This window comes from Phyllopteryx taeniolatus, chromosome 12 (genome assembly GCF_024500385.1).
Source record: "Phyllopteryx taeniolatus isolate TA_2022b chromosome 12, UOR_Ptae_1.2, whole genome shotgun sequence".
NCBI lineage: Eukaryota > Metazoa > Chordata > Actinopteri > Syngnathiformes > Syngnathidae > Phyllopteryx > Phyllopteryx taeniolatus.
Genome location: NC_084513.1, coordinates 2,219,875 through 2,239,808, shown reverse-complemented (window position 1 = coordinate 2,239,808; position 19,934 = coordinate 2,219,875). Strand labels below are relative to the sequence as shown.

Sequence of the window (19,934 nt, the reverse complement as noted above, 5' to 3'; positions counted from 1 at the left end):
TCCCGCCCGAAGATAGCCGGGATAGGCTCCAGCAGCCCGCGACCCTAGTGAGGAATAAGCGGTAAAGGAAATGGATGGATGGAAACTACTGTTGGTTGACATATAGTTATATAAGCATTATTATGCAGCGAATTAACTCACTAATTATGTGTGCCTGCTATGAATCTTACGCCACAACTACTGTGTACTGTACTGTAGTTATTTTCTACAGCCATGAAGTGACCGTGAAGGTTTGTGGCACAAGGCAAACAATGGCCAAGAGATAAATTCGTGGGAGAATCCTACATGGCAGCCATGTTTGCGGGGGCAATTTCCCCATGAAAGGCAAATACATGTACATTGAAAATGTCGTAAATTGCAAATTTCTCAATCGATTTTCCCGACGTTTACTTTTTTTGTGAACGCCAAAGTGTCTGTTATCAATACAGATTTTTATTTTTTTTTAAAGCCCAAATATGGTTTTACCTCTGAAAGGGCAGACGACTGGTTAGCACATATTTCTCACAGTTCTGAAGACCAGGGTTCAAATCTCGGTCCCGCGTGTGTAATTTGCATGTTCTCCCCGTGCCTGCGTGGGTTTTCTCCGGGTACTCCGGTTTCCTCCCACATCCCAAAAACATGCGTGGTAGGTTGATTGAGGACTATAAATTGCCCGTAGGTGTGAATATGAGTGCGAATGGTTGTTCGTTTATATGTGCCCTGCGATTGGCTGGCGACCAGTTCAGGGTGTAGTCCGCCTTTCGCCCGAAGTCAGCTGGGATAGGCTCCAACGCCACTTGACCCTAATTAGGATAAGCTGTGTTGAAAACCGGATGGATGTTCTGACCTCTTTGTTCTGGTCACAACACAAGCTGCAGCATTCTGAATGACCTGCAGCTGTTGAATGCTGTTTTGGGGGAGTCCAGTCAGAAGATCATTACAATAGTCAAGTCCAGTTGAGCTAAAAGCATGAGTGTGCTTCTCCTGGTCTGCTTCGCACATGCAAGTCTTCACTCTGGATATGTTCTTCAGCTGGTACAAGGCAGTTTTGGGAATTGATTTGATATAACTGTTGAAAGTCAGGTTGGACTCTATCATTACACTAAGGTTTTGGATTTGGTCTTTAAAGAGAGTGACTCCAGGTATTCACGAACAGCAATCCTCTTTTCTTTACTGCCAAAAGCAATTATCTCAGTTTCGTTGCTGTTTAATTGAAGAAAGTTTTGGCTCTTGCAGTTATTTAGATTTTTAGGGAAACTAAATTAATCCATAGGTTGTTAATGTAAAGTTGGTGACATGATTGTTAGACATTCTTGCGCGTTAGGTGGGGTTATGCACCTTAACGTTGTTTCCAATGCGCCTGTAAAAGAAAGAAGAAAATCCTCGTTTCAACGGAAGTGTGAAATAATTGTGCGTGTGTTGAGAAGTCTGGTTGGATGTAAATTGGGGTCAAATAGGAAGACCATGTGCTTGATATAAGGCTATGATTAGGTCAACAATCGATTATGGCAGTTTTGTGTAAGAGTCCCCCACGCCCCCATCTTTCTTCCAAATTGTAGTTGAAGCATTGTATCTGAGGAGGGCAGTCATACGTCTTGTGGCGTTTTACACTGCCGGACACCCAAACAAAGAAGAAAGAACAAATCCGCGTTCGGATTGGCTCCTCGCGGACTCGAGCCGGAAGCGCGGGGATGTTTGTTAGTGTTCAAAAATGGAGGCTGCAGGGTCTGGCTGTGTTCGATTCTTGCGTACCATTTAAGAGAGTCGACCTGATAAAGACGCCTGCCCTGCAACTGATTTGCGTAAGTCAAACACTGTTAGCATCGCTTATAAACAAAAAAAAAAAATGATGCAAATGCTAACTGTAATGTACAACGACCACATTCGATCACGATGCATTTAACCCGTTGTGTTCATTTCATGTTAAACAATTTGTTTTCCCCGGTCAGAAATGACCGTTCCATTTCGACTCACCATAAAAAAACAACAACAACAACAAAACGTATTCATCCATAGTATAACTACTTGTTGAGTTAGATGTCTTGATTAGCTTCATTTTTGTTGAATATTAAAAGTTTTGGACTATATGTTTTTAGTGGCCTGTTTGTCGTATTGATCTGATCTTATACACTTGAAAGCAAGTTTAAATAAAAAAAATCTGGAATATTTTACAGTCGTAGTATTCCACAGTATTCAGATGACGCATGGTGTGCTGTTTCTAACAGAGTACTTTGGGTAAAAGTTAACAAGGACATTTGCTTTGAAACCACTTAAAAAAAGTAACGTCTGTTGTTTTCCGGTCAAAAGTGACCATGAATATTTTAATTGTGCTTAAAGGAAATGATTTCAAAACAGCACTTGACATTTTCACTATACATATATACAGGAAGTCCTCGATTTATGAACGAGTTCCGTTCCTACGCTGGCGACGTAACCCGAATTTCCGCGTAAATCGGATTTCACTGTTAAAGTCGAAATTTATGTCGAAATACTTCGTATAAAGAAAATAAATACATTCAAATAAAATCGCTAGAAGACCAAGCTTTCTTCTTTGAGGCCATAATGCGAAAAAGCAAAGAGACAGACAAGCACTATGCACTAGCTAAGCAGAAACACTATGGTGCTGGGGACAAAATGGCGGACGAGGCACGGACGTCGTAAAGTCGAAACGTCGTAGGTCGAGTACGTCGTAACTCGAGGACTTCCTGTGTACTTCCATACATACATACACACACACAGAGCGGCTGAAATAAGTATTTAACACGTCACCATTTTTCTCACAAAATATATTTCCAAAGGTGCTATTGACATGAAAATTTCACCAGGTGTTGGGAACAACCCAAGTAATCCACACATACACAGAAAGTAAAACAAATAAGCTCAGAAATTAAGTTATGTGTAATAATGTGAAAATACATAGGGGCCATGTGTAGATGACTTGCTTGGCATATACTGCACTGTTGCTTGAAAGGGCAGCGTTCCCCTAAAAAAATGTTCAGCCACTGTGATGTTGGATTAGAGATGCGTGACAGACTCTCCAAACACTCATCCCAAACTTCTCTGGTTGCTGCCAGTGTGTCTTGTTGATGATGGCCTGGTGTTGTATCCAGGTTGTCAAAGTGAGTAGCCTGTGACAGCAGGTGGAATTTTGCGAGCGACATGGTGACCTGAAAAGTTGACCAACCAGACTGTGCGTCCCATAAACCGCTTGTAGATTTGTTTATGGGTGTGTGTATACACCAGCCAAAATCAAGACCCATGTACTGTATGTGTTGGTGTCTCTTTGGGTAAGCAACTTCCAGTTGTCTTTGTTTCCCACCTAAGTTTGTTATGTTTACCACAGTGGTTAAAATACAAAGCGGGATTTGATGTCATCAGGCTGTGATACAGCATATTTTGTAGGTCGTGGGGTCATACTGATAGAAGACCAGGATATGTTGTCATTCTTTGACTTGAATGTGACAGCAACCTCAGCATTGCTGTCCTCTTCATCACAGGATTCCTCCTCATCAGTTATTTCTTGGTATGGATTATATTCCATGTCATTATAAATTTCTTGACACGCCCTTCTCAAATCCATCCTCACCGTCATTTTCCTGGCCTCTCCAATCCTCATCAATGTTGTGACCATCAAATATGTAATCAAGAACCTAATTTACTGAATATCAACCTGCCATGGTGCTGCCACACAATGAACTGCCTAGAAAAAAAATATTAGATACCCCAAATATGGGAAACGTTCAATAATATTGAAACAATCTTCCATCCTTCTATGAGAACTCTCATCACAGGTGTTGTTCCTGAAGCATAGAGACTTTCCTGGGCAAAGGTTCCTGCAGTGTTTGCCAGGGGACCCATATGAAGATGTACCTGAGCTCAGTTTTTACACTAATTGTTGTCTCCTCCATTCACATCTAATGTAATGACTGGTCTTTTTTATTTTACGTTGAACATGAAGAGTATACAAAAGTTGAATAAAAAAAAAAATGCATATTAATATAATTTATTTTGTGCATTGAAATCCTCTTTGTGGTGAAGTCATGAAATCTTCGGTCAATCTGAACAAATTAACTACAATTGTCAAGAGAAAAAAAAAAACGGTCAAATTTGACCGGAACACAACACAAGGGTTTTAAATATACACAGGTAAGTGTACGAACTTAAACTGTTTGATGGAAACGATGTACGAACACCCATGTTGACACCCACCTTATTAGCTATCAAGCTACCCTGGTGCGCAAATTATGAACAGACAAATATGTTTTTGTTCATGTGACTATCCATTGTTCAATGAGTTTTAAGATTCACACCAGCTTACCAGACAGATGAACAATCACCTTCAGACTATCCAGCCATCCATTTTCTACACCGCTTATCCTCACTAGGGTTGCAGGTACCGTTAGACAAATAGCAGCTAATTTGCCTTGCATGCTGCATGGGTGACCCAGTGAGTGTATAAATGTTTTTTTTGTTTGTTTGTTTTTTCTCTCTTTCAGGTGACTTTTTTTGTCAGTGTAAAGCAAGTTGACTTGTGTCTCCAGTTATGATGCACTTAAAGACAATGACGCCTGCCAAGACTTCAAAGCAGGCTCTGGCTGCGGCATCCAAAATTAGAAATAAACTGCACAGTGAGTCTTTCTTGAATATCATAACATTTACAAGTATATAACTGATTAATTTAAATATTTTTTTTGCATCGCTCTTCTTTCTTTGCCATGCCAGACACCTCCTCTTTCTTCAAGATCTCATTGAAGACCAACAACAAGGCCCTGGCTCTCGCCCTGCAGGCTGAGAAGCATAGGTGCATGCTGCTACAGATGGAGAATATCCACCTGAGAAAGTCAGAGGAGTCCCTGTGCTTTGATTTGGCCACCAAGAAGTATAAGTACAGGAAACTGGTGAGATTACTGTATTTACTTTAACCCATGGATGTCTGGATTCTGAATAATTCTCAAAATAAAAGTGGAAAAATCAGATCACAGGCTGATCAAACCTTTGTGGAAATTCCTCAAGGGAATTAAGCGTGTATTCACACCTGTCACATTTGGTCCTCTTTAAACAAATCAGAGTTCGTTTCCACCTTAGTCCAGACCTTTAGTGGAAGTGTGAATACACAAGTGAATCCTGGTGCACAACAAACAGCCGCTGCAAGACTTACTTTTTGAGGTGTTCTCGTCCGCTTCTAATCGCACTCTGGTTCGTTTGTGGTGTGACTATGAACTGGCCTTGGTCCGACACAGCAGGTCAATACCCCATAGCTTATAACGACAGTGAGTTGTACGTCATACCTGGTCCGCCATCTTCCGCTTAGAAACACTATTCCTGCCGTGGCTCTGGGCAATATATGCTGCTTCGGCTTGCAGCACGCCTTTGCAGACAGCATTCCAAAATTAGAAATGGAACGTCGCAAAGCTTTCGTTGAATGAACTGGGGGGTATTCCAGCAAGCAGGTTCAAAATGTTCTTAATCTAAACCAGAATTCTGACTTGACTTCCCCTGAACGCAAAAACTGGGATCATTCAGGTCCACAACAGCTGATCTGAATTAGTTCATTCAAGTCGAAGCCCATTCACTTTGAGTTTAGTTTGTGCACGACCAAAAGACATCATCAATGGAACCCCGATATGTCGATTGCCCATGGAAAACAATGGAAACATGTCAAGTTACTTACTTCCCCCTTGGAATTTGAGAGGCTTATGCGGGCGTTTAGTGATACAAAAAGATATTCAATGTCACAGATATACAATATGACTAGATCCGATTCCAAAGGACGTGTCTCCCGTGCCCACATGGCGGTCATGTTGAATGTGGGGCATTGACGTGGTGGGCATGTGATGATGATTCTATCTATTGTATATTACACATAGAGCGCTGGCAGAGAGAAAGAGGCATGTCTGCGGTGTTAACTCTGAGGAATACAAAACAAGTCTTTGGAGTCTGGAACATGCTATTTTTGGTACAGTAAAGGCTTCTTTATACTCGCGGTGACGTCACTGCGGCTGTCCCGTGCGTAGTTTGCCTTTATACTCGAGCGCAACCCACGCGCGTAGTTTTGAAAATGTACTGCAGTTCACCTCCAAGTCGGGGGTGTCGCTACGGCTGGTATTGGCGAGGACACCACAGGGTGGAGTTTCCTCTGCATTTTTTTTGGCCATTTCCGGTAGCCGTTTTTACTTTCTTTTCAGTAACAAGGAACAAAGCAACAACAATGTTTTTTTTTTTGGCAAGCCGACGCATTTTTGGAACTAGGAAGCACATTCCTCGCGGCTCATGAAAGGAACTCACCTATGATGAGTATTGTACGTCAACGACGTCACCATGACCTTGGATAAAATGTGAAACTTTCAAGCTTTTTTTTACTGTTTATTTTAGCGATACACCGAAAATAACTCCAGAATCATTACGTCACATGCATAATTTATAACATTAAACACTGACGGCTAGCGAACACAAGTGTGTACGCCTCACAGTATAGGAATAATTTACTTGTACCATGCAATGATTCATAAAGCATTGCTGAATTTCAAGTTGAATTGACTGGAAGGTCACGTTATTAAACACACTCTACACTCACGGTTTAATGTTTAAATTGTGCCATAAATCAACCCATAATGAGTTAAATAATTGCAACATTCAACAAGCTACTGGTAGCATAAACGCACATTAATAACAAAGATTGTCTTTATTACTGTAATGATTCAGATTTGCATGTCGCAGTGAATTATGGGACCAGCATTGCTGTACCGTCAGCCCAAACTGGACCCCCCCCCCACCTTTCGCCGAGGACCACGTAGAGATTTTGGCTCATACTGATAATATAAAAATATATTCCATATGTTTAAAATTATGTCAACATTACAGCGGGACAGTTAATGCAATATATTATGGAATAGGTTGAAATAATTCTGCATAATGTTCAATTGCACAACATAATCATTAATCTATAATCAGAATTGTAAAGAATATTCTCAATACTATCTAAAAAGACACATACATGCAAATCAGTTTCCTATCGGTGAAATTTGGTGTTTTGAACTCCAAATAGGTCATTTACGTGAATCGTATAGTTCCGATAAGTTTTACCTGGGGGGAGGGGGGGGAGGGGCGTCCGCGATGGCTGTCGTCATAGGCTGTTTTGTACTCCTTGAACGCTGGCAGCTAGATCCATTCCACACATTCACCATCCACTCACAGATGTAATTTCTGAATATGACTCCACGGTGGACTAATATGCGAGCGCATCGGCCTGAGTTTCCCCCTGTGCGCTCGGGACCTGCTTTGGATAAGTCGCAGGAGTTGACGAGACGAGGAAAAAAAACACTTCCGCCGGTTCTGCTGTTAAGAAGTAACGGTACTTTTACTCTGTTACAATGATATAAATGTCGCCCGCTACTTTTATTGATCAATTATTGCTTATTTATCAACAATTTCGTGCGTGAGACTACGACTTCTGCATAGGGAGCTGTTTGCTCCAATCCAATTGAAGCACTAGTGACGTTTAAGTCGAGTTCATCAATCAAACGACACAAGGAAGTCACATGACCTCATACATCTTCTATTTGGCTTCCCGGGCATCGGTATTAACACTAGATAAGCCAGCCCGGCTGATCGTCATGCCTACATGGTGGCCGTGTTGGGAAGGTTGTTGTTACCGTGAAGGCAATGGCCCGCTGCTCTTTACATTTAGACGAACAAAAACAACCATTTTCATGAATTGTAGTATTTCCCTGGCACTGTTTGCCCAAATGTGGATGTTTCAGCTCACTTATAACTTTAGAAAACACCGTGCAGTAAATTGCAAGTGGTGTTGTAGTACACACACACACAGCAACATCAGAATTTGCGCGTTACTCGTGTTTACATTTAGACAAACAAAAACAACAGCTTTCATTTATTGTAGTATGTCGGGCACTGTCTGCCCAAACGTGGATATTTCAGCCCACTTGTAACTTGAAAAAAACACCTTGCATTAAATTGCAGATATTGTAGTTTTGGCTGTGCATATACACAAACACACACACACAGCAATACCAGAATTTGCACGTTAAAATTTTATTTTGTTATTTTTTTATTTTATTGATCATGACTCTGCTTTTCTAAACTAATACTTCTCTGTTCCTAGTCATGTTTTAGTAAGCAGTGCATGTTATTGAAGACACACACTGAATTCAAGCCGCACAAAAAAATTATTTAAAAAAAATATATATATAATAAAATCACCCTGACAAATAAACTAAAATGTATCAATTAAATCGATTAATCGCTTGACTCTACAGCTGACCCGGGACAGAGTTCCATTTTTGGTTTTATAGTTTATCATTGCACTTATCTCTCTGTCATCACTGGTACTCTTCTTTGGTGGCTTCACAAAAGACAAACTGAGCTTGAAGTCTTGTATGTCGTCATGTAAGATGACGGAGCAGCCACCTTTTCATTCAATTTGAGAGGTGCAAACTGGCCAACAAGCTCACAATCTAACTTGTTTTTCTCTCACAGCTCCTCATATTGAAAAGCTTTCAGAGCAGCACTCTTCAGCACTTGAACATGGTGGCTGAATTATTCCCTGAGAGTGTAAGTATGAATCTCATAATGATTTATGTTCATGTTTTTTGTGGTGTGTCAGAAAAACCTACTTTAAGAGGGAATAAGAATAAAGAGGGTATTGATTAATGCTTATTTTCACAGTGACCCTCAGGATAACTCAAAAGAATTTCTATTGTGAGGAAAAAAAAAACCCCCAAAAAACACCTGAATGTTTAAATATAAGGGCTTAAAGTCATCTGGAGTGGCAAGACAGTCAGGTTTTGCAAATCGTCGTCTAATATTTGTACATTCGGTAGTGTGCCTCTCGGGAGCTTAAAGAGGAAATGTAATATTTGCGATATTTAGGAGTCAAGGTTTTAAACAAATATGAAAGGGCCTTTTTGTGAGAAGTAGTCAGGTGATTTTTGTTCAGCAAGAAATTGCTCAATACAAGTAACTTACAAAGCTTAAAGGAGACATTATCCATTTTTTTTCACAATTTAAAATAGTTCCTCGGTGTCTTATTAACATGTCTGTGTTATGGTTTTGTCGCACTTTAAACATCCTATTAGTTTGTTGGTGTTGAGCGGGTGGCCCTGTCTCATGGAAGTGATCCATCCCTCATCCTGCCACATACGGATTTCATTATCATGACGACCAGGGGGTGGAGCTAGGGGTTTGAGTAGGCAAGCAAGCTGCTTCTACATGTACAGTGGTATCTTGACTGTGAAGTGTGTCAACTTCTGTGTTTCAAATTTTGAGCAGTTCCTCGGTCTATTTTACATTTTTAAATTGTTTTGTTCTTTTTACTTTGTGTGTGCGTGCGTGCTTCCGATATGCCACCATTCAAGTGAAGTGAAAAATAGAGCAATTAAGGTACTGTAATGCTCTCGCATTTGGGCAAGGAGAGCCACAGGCACTGATGCACTCTCAGCCATTATGGGAGTGGAATCGCAAATATGCTAGAAGAAGGGCCCCTATACTTGAGCTTGATGATAGAAACAGGAGGTGGAATGTGGTGGTCTATTACATGGCTGGTTGTTTTGTCAAAGAAACTCAAAGATTTTCTCCAAACATATGTACTGCAGATGCATTTCAAATCCACTAACACCCTCAGACAATTGCTGGCTCACCCCAAGGACAAAATCCCAAGGAGGAAACTGCAATGTTTTTTTACGCAGTGTAGTGAGGAGTGCAATGACATATGCATGGCACAAACGCACAACATAGGAGAGCAGTTTCTTCGGGTCCAGAGCTAGCAGTTTATTTGCATGTCAAGGGACATTCCATTGAGGACAACGATGTCCAAATTCTGTGTAGTGTGGACCACTGGTTTGAAAGACGTGTGAAAGAAGCCATCTGTGTCAAACTACAAAAGGCCCTCTCTCAACAGAGAGGGCACCCAAAATCTTGAGGTGAAAACAAGTTTGACACCCCTCAACTAATGGGCCCTAATACAGGAAACTAGGTATGTTTTGAATTCCTAATGTAAAAGTTCTGCCATTTTTAACTAGTGACTCTAACCCCCACAGGATCTCTTTGAACCATCCGAGGACCACAACATCCTCCCTGCTGACCCTGTCAACCTTCCAGTTAATAAGTGAAGTTTATTTTACATTATAATCTTTCATTCTGTCTGGTAATAGCACCCTGACAGGTGGCCGCCATCTTTATGGATTTTTCTAAAAAAAAAAAAAAAACATGAGCACTTCAAACGCCTCTAAAATCCTCCATAAGTCAATTCACGAAACAGTTGATTGCTGACGTGCATAACTGATTCTACTGCCAACATACATGCATAATACATACATAATGTGCACCAAGATTTTCTATCCGATCATATGTTCATATGCTTATCAATTAGTGTTTATCCTCTTGCTGTAGATAATCTAATGAAAATGTTAATATACATTCAGCTGTAATAAATAGTAATAACGGTATGATTCATTTACATCTAAATAATGTGTTCAGTATTGAGGCAGTGGTGTACTCTCATGCTATGGTTTTTACACTGTAGCTCACAGGAGTTAAACACATGGCCCGGGGGCCAGATCAAAAAAAAAACTAATAATGTACCGGCATTACCAGATAACGAGCAACCCTTTATTGCTCAGTGACTGTTTTTTGTCAATGTCTTTATGTCTCCAAAGTGTTCTCTGTCAATTGACTGTCTGTTGTCGTACTAGAGCGGCTCCAATTACCGGTGACAAATTCCTTGTGTTTTTTGGACATACTTGGCAAATAAAGATGATTCTGATTCTGATCTGGCCCGCCACATCATTTTATGTGGCCTGCGAAAGCAAATCATGTGCGTTGACTTCATGTCTGTTGCTAAAATACCAAAATAGCAGATTATCTTCACTTTTAATATTGTTAAGATATTGCAAGCATTTCTTTCTTAGGAAGCCCCCTTTTAAAATGGAATAATGAACAAAACATGTTTACTGGCTTCTGATTTCAAAACTAGTTATTCATCAATTTGTTTTGTATATATATGATGATATTACACGATCGTACATTTATACGGGTACACCGTAGGGATGTTTGATAACACTTTTTTGGACCAGTAGGAGTATTCACCCTTGAGTACTCACCGATACCGAGTACTTGGTATCGATACCACTAGTACTTTTGATACATCAAATTTCAATCAATACCATATAATTTTGAATAAAGACCTATCTTTCTTACTGACACACATGATGTTTCGCCAATGTGTCAAACAGCTGTGTAACTGCAACTATTGGGTCTTTCTCCTTAATCAATGTCAATTTTTATATATTTTTTTCCGTTAGGTATCGGTGGCTGGTATCTGCAGCCGTGTACCTTGAAATAAGGCTGATATCAGCTTTAAGGATTACCTACTATCTGTACTCACCCATCCCTAGTTCAGTCATAACGGCCCTCTGAGGTAAACCATAACTACGATGTGGCCCCTGACAAAAATAAGTTTGACACCACTGCAGTGTAGCTTAAAGGAATAATTTCTCCTTCCAGCATATCATTGATATGAGCCACAAAACCTGAAGTTGTCTTTATCGAGGTAAACATCACATAATTAGTCAAGATGGAGGTCAGTCGTGTATTTAGCATAATAGTTGTGATTGTTTTGATACTTTTATTAAAGCAACAACTTGATAAAAACAAGTTAAAAGTGGTTAAAAACATCGCCGCCGCAGGCCAGTTTTGTATGCAAGCTGCCATGTTTTAATAACTACGTCACCGCGCAGAGTCGGAGAATGTCCCAGCCTGCAATGCATCGTTTTAATAGTTGTTAAAAATGCTGTGTTGTGCCAGTTAGTGTTACTAATTATCCCCTAAATAGGCAATAATGTTAGGAGACCTTATGTGTTTATTTATTGTTGTGTGTAAACATTTCTTTTTTGTCATTTTGCACCAGGAGTCAAAGTAGTATCGCGAGTGATGACATGCCAAGTTGTCACTGCGCAGTTCAAGTTCTGGCTCTTATCAATGAGATGCTGGAAGGCGAACTTCTCTAAAGCCACAGTGTGAAACCCATAACATTAGGGAACACCACTCCCTCAAAAACTCATTTTCTCCGGAACCCATCATCTGATTTTCCAAATTCTTGCGGAGTTGTACTAAGGTTGACAGGGCTGTTCCAACCAGACTCAGCATTTTGACAGACTGTCACGTTTGGCAAATGTTGTCACATTGCTGATGCTATTTAATCTCCCTCTTCTCGAAAGTCCTGACAGATTTCCAGGTATGGTACCAGATCCTCCAGAAGTTTCAAAGGATTCAGCAGAACTCCATCCAGAAATGCGAGCAGACAGTCTTGAAAACGACATGCCTGCAGTATTGCCTGTCCTCAGCAGGCAGTCGACTATTTGCAAAGGTTGGGGCGTGACTATGCTATATGGGCGAAAGTGTTGGGACACTGTTCTCAACCAATCAATTAATTAAACGATCAGAGATTGGGGTACACCCCTTTGTTCTTTCCTTAAACATAATTCTTCATCTTATCAAGACCTATTGCACAACGGTATACTTGTGTTGTAGGGAATGCACCTTTCTGTTCTAGAAAAGTACATATGGTTTAATTCAATTATTGATTTGAATGGACGACTTAATCAAATAATTGACACACACAGGATTGTTGTTAACTTTTGGAAAAAATGCATTTAATTACATTTCAATACAAAACAGTAGAAAAACTAATCGAAAATATCCCTGGCATAAATAAAACAGATCTAACGTTGAAGTACCATTTTAGGATGTTTTTTTTAAGAACAGTCATGCCTATAAATGGTTTCTGCGTGCCAGTTGAAAAGTTGGATCACATGTCACATGTGTTGTCGGGTTAAGTGCTTTGATGGTATGCAAACTCCTTTTTACACAAAATGTGATTAAAATAAGTTAATTTTATTAACTAATTAATTTGTAGTTAATTATTTTCAATTAATGTATTAAAGTCCAACTCCTACTTTTAACCTAGCCTTTGCTATTTGCTGAAATACTCGCCGATTTGCTTACACTAACCCTAAGATGCCACACGATGGTGCCAAAACCCTTGGCTAAGAGAGAAGTAGTAGTATGTAACTATTTTTTTGTTTATCCATCCATCCATCCATTTTCTACCGCTTATCCGAGGTTGGGTTGCGGGGACAGTAGCTTCAGCAGGGACGCCCAGACTTCCCTCTCCCCAGACACTTCATCCAGCTCTTCCGGGGGAATCCCGAGGCGTTCCCAGGCCAGCCAAGAGACATAGTCTCTCCAGCGTGTCCTGGGTCGTCCCCGGGGTCTCCTCCCGGTGGGACGTACCCGGAACACCTCACCAGGGAGGCGTCCGAGATGCATCGGCACACACTTTCAAAAGATGCTCCCTTCAGATCGTATGGTTCTCCAAATCCTCCAATAGTGCAAGATAAACCATGGCATTTTCATTTAAAATTTTCTTTTCAGATTATCCTGTCACAGCTGCCTTTTTATAGCCTGCTGCACCAATCACTCAAATTGTCTACTAAATGAGGCATTTTATCAATTAGAGGACACGGAGAACGTGTGTTTTGAGATTGTTTAACTCTGTAACCCTCTTAGTGCGTTCTATTTGTAGTTTCACTGTTCTAACACAAAGTTTTGTGGGTACGCATGGTAAAAAAAAAACTACTATGCACTTCCCTATGCATAAGTCCAAATTGATAAATCTCATACTTTGCGTGGGAATGTTCGTACGCCCGTCTTACGGACACTTCTGTGTGTACGCATGTTTGATAAATGAGGCCCCAGGTGCCTTTGAAGCGGGGTCTGCAGCACTGAGCATATCTGATTAGAACTTTCTGGTTCCAGGAGTACAAGTACCGCAAACTAAAAGTTCCTGGAAAGAGCATACATTTATATTTTCTTTACCTGTAGGTAGAATGTCCCACCACTTTTGTCTATATATAAAGCATCTGCTTGTAGCTACTTTGCGATGTCACTAAAAATATTGATTTTTGTTACGTTTCACAACTCCACAGCAATGACAGACAATGAGAAAAGGCATTCAAACCAGCAGGCACTTGAGATGGAGTCGGCCCTACAGGCCAGTAGCTTAAGGGAAAAAGTGTCAGCCAGGTTCCCTCAGTCCAGCTACGACATCAACTCAACGTGTCAATGGAGCAGCCAAACATCTTCAGCTCGCAGTACTGCTGAAACACCAGCTCCCTCTGCTGAAGTCAACGCTCCTTGTGATTTTGTAGAAGTTGTGCCGGAGAACACAGTCGTCCTCAACACAACCATGGAGATTACTCAATGTAATGCTGCTGAAATTGTCATTCATTCCGCAGAGGAAAAAGCGGTACAGAAAGCGAAACGCAAGAAGAAGAATGAACTCAATTTTAGGTCAGGTCTTGCAGACAGTTCACAAGTTATTGACAAGGCAGACTCTGGTGTTAGCGAGACAGACCCAAAACCTGGTAACGTCATGTCCGATACAGAAGACCAGGCACCAGTAGGTTTTAACAATCCCAAAGCTGAGTGTCGAAGTAATATCACATCACATGTACCCAAAATAACTAAACCCAGAGTGAGCAGCCATCAAAAGGTAAAACGCACCAAGTCAAAGGGGGATTCTGGTGATGCTGTCAGTCCTGCCTTGAATGATTATCTCATGAGTCATGACACCTTTTCCTTCAAACCCAATGAGAGGGAGAAGTTACCCGCAGTGAATGATTCCTCAGAAAAAAAAATGTCAAACATCACGTGCAGGAAGAAAAGTCGGAAGTGGCCTTTAGGGACCAGTATGATGTCAATGTTCCCACATCATGCCCAAGAGAATGGAGGACGCACAATGGACAAAAATGAGGGAACAGCCAATTTTGCAGAGTCAGAGGAACCAAACCATCCTGTTACACGTGATAATGAAGCGCAGATAAACACTGAGACATCTGTGGAGTCTGGAAGATGTCCCAAATCAAGGCGCAGAGGTACATTTGTTATATCTGTGGCTCACACGACAGACATTAGAGAAGAACTAGAACTGTTGTCGAAAGATAAGGACTCCATCCGGGAAGTAGAAGAATCATCCCAATGTTGGGTGACCAGAGATGGCGGTTCTGTCGTGGCAACGCCAAGTTCCTGCAAGCGTCCTTGGGTTGCCACTCAGGATCCAGGCAGCCTTCCAGTAAACCGTAATAACCAAGATGATATACCGCAGCTGAAGGAATTCTCGGTTGAAGGGTATCAGTTTCAGAAGCCTAAAAAAGCGAGGCAAGAGGTCTCAAGCAGATCCAACAGGAAGAAAGTGCAACGCAGTAATGAATCTGGTGATCATGCGACAGATAAGAAGAACAAACGATCCCATGGCAAAGGCTTTTGTCCTGTTGATGAAGTGACTTATCTTCCGGATCCCACTGACTCCCCTTTCTGTAATGAGTTTGCATTCTTTGATGATCCTGGTGACATGCACGATGAAGATAATGAAACATTTACATCAAAATCCAGAGTGAATCGAAATTCTAGATGGTACAGAAAGACGTCCAAACTGCCTTCACCAGACAACCGCTCCAGAAGTCAGAGCAAGATGTTTGTCGTTTCCAGGCCGGAAATACCAGCCTGGACCCCTATAAACATGACTATATCGAACGAGATGGCTGCAAATTCGGGCGAAGGGGAAGCAGCTTGTCAACATTTGTGTGACCTGATCACTGATGAGATACCACCATTGTTGAACGTCTCTATTGCAGACACAGAGCCAGGCTCTTTAAGTTGTAGTCTCAAACAACACACCTTGAGGGGGCAACAAGTGATAGAGGAGATTGTATCGATCACCCCTGAATCTTCTACAGGTGAGTTGATGATCAACTTCAGGTGAGTTGACGATGAGGTTTAGGCTACATAAACAATTTGTAATATATGTATTTATTTATTTCATTATTTTAACAGTTGACCCTCGGAACCGAGACACAATCTGTTCCAGGAGTCTATTCAACCTTTTGTAACTGTTTGTTTGTATAGGTTGAAATTAGTGTTAAGGTTCAGGTCTGTTGAATGAATATTTCTGAATGCAAATGGTTATGCGGCATAAAAATGTCTTCTAGGGAGAAAATGTAACTTTCCATTGGCTCATCACCTGTGTGAGGGGTCGTAGGGGTCGGGTGCAGTGTGAGCTGGACTTCTGTGCTCATCACGGATTGTCCATAACGAACACCATGTTCAAGCATAAGGGGGTGCACTAGGCACCAGGACACCCTAGGTCGCAGTTCGATGATCGACTTTGTAGTCATGTCATCGGACTTGCGACCGAATGTCTTGGACACACTGGTGAAGAGAGGGGCGCAGCTGTCAACTGATCACCACCTTGTGGTGAGTTGGCTCCGATGGTGGGGGAAGATGCCGGTCCTACCTGTCAGACCCAAACATATTGTGAGGGTCTGCTGGGAACGTCTGGCGGAATCCCCTGTCAGAAGGAGTTTCAACTTCCACCTCCGACAGAACTTTGCCCCGGTGGAGGCGGGGGACATTGAGTCAGAGTGGACCATGTTCCGCGCCTCCATTACTGAGCGGCGACCGGAGCTGTGGCTGTAAGATGGTCGGTGCTTGTCGTGGCGGTAATCCCCGAACCTGTTGGTGGACACCAATGGTGAGGGGGATGCCGTCAAGCTGAAGAAGAAGTCCTGTCGGGCCTTTTTGTCCTGTGGGACTACTGAGGCAGCTGATGGGTAACGGCTGGCCAAGCGGAATGCAGCTTTGGTGGTCGCTGCAGCAAAAACTTGGGTGTGAGAGGAGTTCGGTGAGGCCATGGAGAAAGACTTCCGGACGGCTTTGAGGAAATTCTGGTCCACCTTCCGGCGTCTCAGGAGGGGGAAGCAGTGTACCATCAACACTCTGTGTAGTTAGGATGGGGTGCTGCTGATCTCGACTCGGGACATTGTGAGTCGTTGGGGAGAATACTTCAAAGACCTCCTCAATTCCACCGACACGCCTTCCCATGAGGAAGCAGAGTCTGGGGTCTCTGAGGCGGGCTCTCCTATCTCTGGGGTTGAGGTCACCGAGGTGGTTAAAAAGCTCCTCTGTGGCAAGGCCCCGGGGGTGGATGAGTTTCGCCGGGAGTTCCTAATGGCTCTGGATGTTGTGGGGCTGTCCTGGTTGACACGTCTCCGCAACATTGCGTGGACATCGGGCACAGTCCCTCTGGATTGGCAAACTGGAGTGGTGGTCCCCGTTTATAAGAAGGGGGACCGGAGGTTGCTTTCCAACTACAGGGGGATCACACTCCCCAGCCTCCCTGGTAAGATCTATTCAGGGGTGCTGGAGAGGTGGGTCCGTCAGGAAGTCGAATCTCAGATTCAGGAGTATCAGTGTAGTTTTCGTCCTGGCCGTGGAACAGTGGACCAGCTCTACACCCTCGGCAGGGTATTCGAGGTTGCTTGGGAGTTCGCCCAACCAGTCTACATGTGTTTTGTGGACTTGGAAAAGGCGTTCGACCAAACATAGTGTAGTTACTTGACATAAAGCAGTCATGTAGTGTCTGTGTGTGAGTGACAAAATTGTGTCTGTTGCAGCAGGAAGAGCCTTAATGTCACTCACCAACAAGATTGCCACCCCAGATAAAGAGAACGAAGGGAGGAGCAGGAGGCGCAAGGGCTTGGTCAGTTACAAGGAGCCATCCCTGAATAGGTGAGCGCCCCCTTGTTCTGAAGTCCATTTGTGTAAAAAGATTAAACAAATATTGTAATCCCTAGTTTATCGCGAGGGTTTAAACCTGTAGGTGGGCGGCATGGCGCAGAGAGGGTAAGGGTAAGAGCCTACAACTGAATGGTCGCGAGTTCATATCCCCGCCCAAGCGCATGTTGTCGTTGTCACTGGGCAAGAGACTGTCCATGAATGAATATTGTTGGATGTTTGGTGGTGGTGGGAGGGGCCGTAGTGCAGAATGGCAGCCACGCTTCCGTCAGACTCCCCCAGGGCAGCTGTGGCTACACAAGTATTTTACCACCACTAGGTGTGACTGTGGAGTGAATGAATAATTTGTGGAATTGTAAAGCGTCTTTGAGTACCTGGAAAAGCGCCATATATGTGTAATGTATTATTGTTATTAACCTCCCTAGACTCTTAATATTCCCCACATTCCTATAAACCACTAACCTCTACCATACTCTTATAAACACTTTCTACACGCTTAACCTTTGGATTCATGAGTGACTGGACCCTACACTTATCCATAAGTGGGTCGAAAATGACCCGTATCAGAATCAATACGTTATCTGCCAATTTGACCAAAAAAAAAATATATATCATTTGTATTATATTAGGTATTACATATTGTTCCATAAAAGTCTGTTTTCATGTTTGAAGTGTTTTTATTTTACAATTTTTTAACCTTTGTAACAAGGTCTGTAGGATTGTGTTGAATTAGATTTTCAGATGGACGGCCAACGCCTCCACCTGGACTATAGTTCATCGTTTGATATTTCTGATTGAGTCCAATCCCCTCAGTGACTCTTTAAATAGTATCTGTAGGACCATTTCTGTTGCATAGCTAGCAGCCAAAACATGCTTGCAATATCCCAATGTTATGTATTACATACTGTATAACTAGTTTTAATTACAGATTTTAGCAAAAGTCATGGAAGCTGATACTCATGATTTGCTTTCGCGGGCTAAATAAAATGATGTGGTGGGCCTAATCTGGCTCCCACTTGTGCATCTAAGGTAAAAGATAAAGATACACCTAATGCATGGTAGTACTGTACACTATATAAATTTTATTAATTGTAATGGGTGTTTTAATGACTTTTCACTTAAAAAATATTTTTTTTTTCCCCGGCGAGGAAGTGTTTTCTTTTACAACAAAAAAATACAGCATACACTCCAAATCTTGTGATATGGCAAATTATGTGCAATATGAATATTAAAAAAAAAAATGCAAGAGGTGAATCATATAGCTAGAGAGCACTGCACTCACCTTTTGTTTTTCGGCAGCAAAATGCGGCGTGGTGACAAATTCACAGACTCCATGTTCCTGAACTCTCCAGCCTTTAAAGGCAGCAAGAAAAAGAAGCAGAAGTCACAACCATCCATCTGTAAAGATTGATTTTAACTTTTTCATGTTGTTGGCTTTAATGCACGTTTAATATATACATATATATTTTTTGAAATAAACTGTGATTTACTGGCTGTTTATACTGTTCATGAAGCGTGTGTGTTGGTTTGAGGCTGGCCATAAATGATTCAGTTGTGCTTGTTCAACCGAGACGTCGCCTTTTGTTTCTCATGTGAAGGTCACTGCATTGAGTTTGGTCTTGCTGGACATAAACTGTAACATGTTGACATACTTTTATGTGTACAACTGTGGTGAGTACAAAAGCGTGAATGTGTTTTACACAGGTTACAGTACTGTTTCTCTTTGTATTGATTAACATTGATTGATTAACAAGGTGAACTGATTCTGGTTTTATTTTACTACAGTTTTGTTTCATTTGCTGTTTCAAGGTTCCCTTCCTTCAACATCCATTCCCCACCCCCCTACTCTTTTATGCATAACTTGTCAAAAACTGTGACAGTCAACTGGTTTAAGTTTGACATCTATGCGGTTTTTCGACTGAATGCAAAAGCCAATAAACTGTATGAGGCTTTCAAAATGACGGGGTCAGATTTACGTGTTTGTGACATGGAAAGTTACTAAATATTCAAGTACCTGCCCACTTCATGGTTGCTACACGCCTCCACATCTCAGGAAAACTGACTGTGTGACAACACGCCTGTGTTGTGCAAAGGTATGAGGGGCCGTTAGGGACATTATTCAGGATTAGCTCTCACATTTTACTATTCAAATGAATTCTCACACTCAAACTACTGAAAAGTTCTCGTAAACACTACCCAAATGCTCTCATAAACACTACTCAAACCCTCTCACCAACACTAGTCAAATCCTCTCATACCTACAAGTCTTGCTCACATAAATACTACTCAAACACTCATAAACACAA

General features: G+C 41.8%; 1 protein-coding gene across 2 annotated transcripts; it reads left to right on the top strand.

The window, feature by feature from the left end:
* The first annotated feature begins 1,166 nt into the window (after positions 1-1,166).
* Positions 1,167-19,387, top strand: sgo2 (shugoshin 2). Of its 2 annotated transcripts, none has more exons than XM_061792988.1 (9): positions 1,167-1,781; positions 4,476-4,607; positions 4,702-4,877; positions 8,476-8,550; positions 10,035-10,102; positions 12,213-12,361; positions 13,983-15,791; positions 17,511-17,622; positions 18,928-19,387. In XM_061792988.1, exons 2-9 carry the CDS (start codon positions 4,523-4,525, stop codon positions 19,037-19,039), a joined length of 2,586 nt encoding a protein of 861 aa, XP_061648972.1. In that variant the 5' UTR covers positions 1,167-1,781; positions 4,476-4,522; the 3' UTR covers positions 19,040-19,387. The 2 variants fall into 2 exon arrangements, with proteins under 2 accessions (XP_061648972.1, XP_061648971.1); XM_061792987.1 differs by having other exon boundaries at positions 1,172-1,781; positions 17,508-17,622.
* The last annotated feature ends 547 nt before the right edge of the window (positions 19,388-19,934 follow it).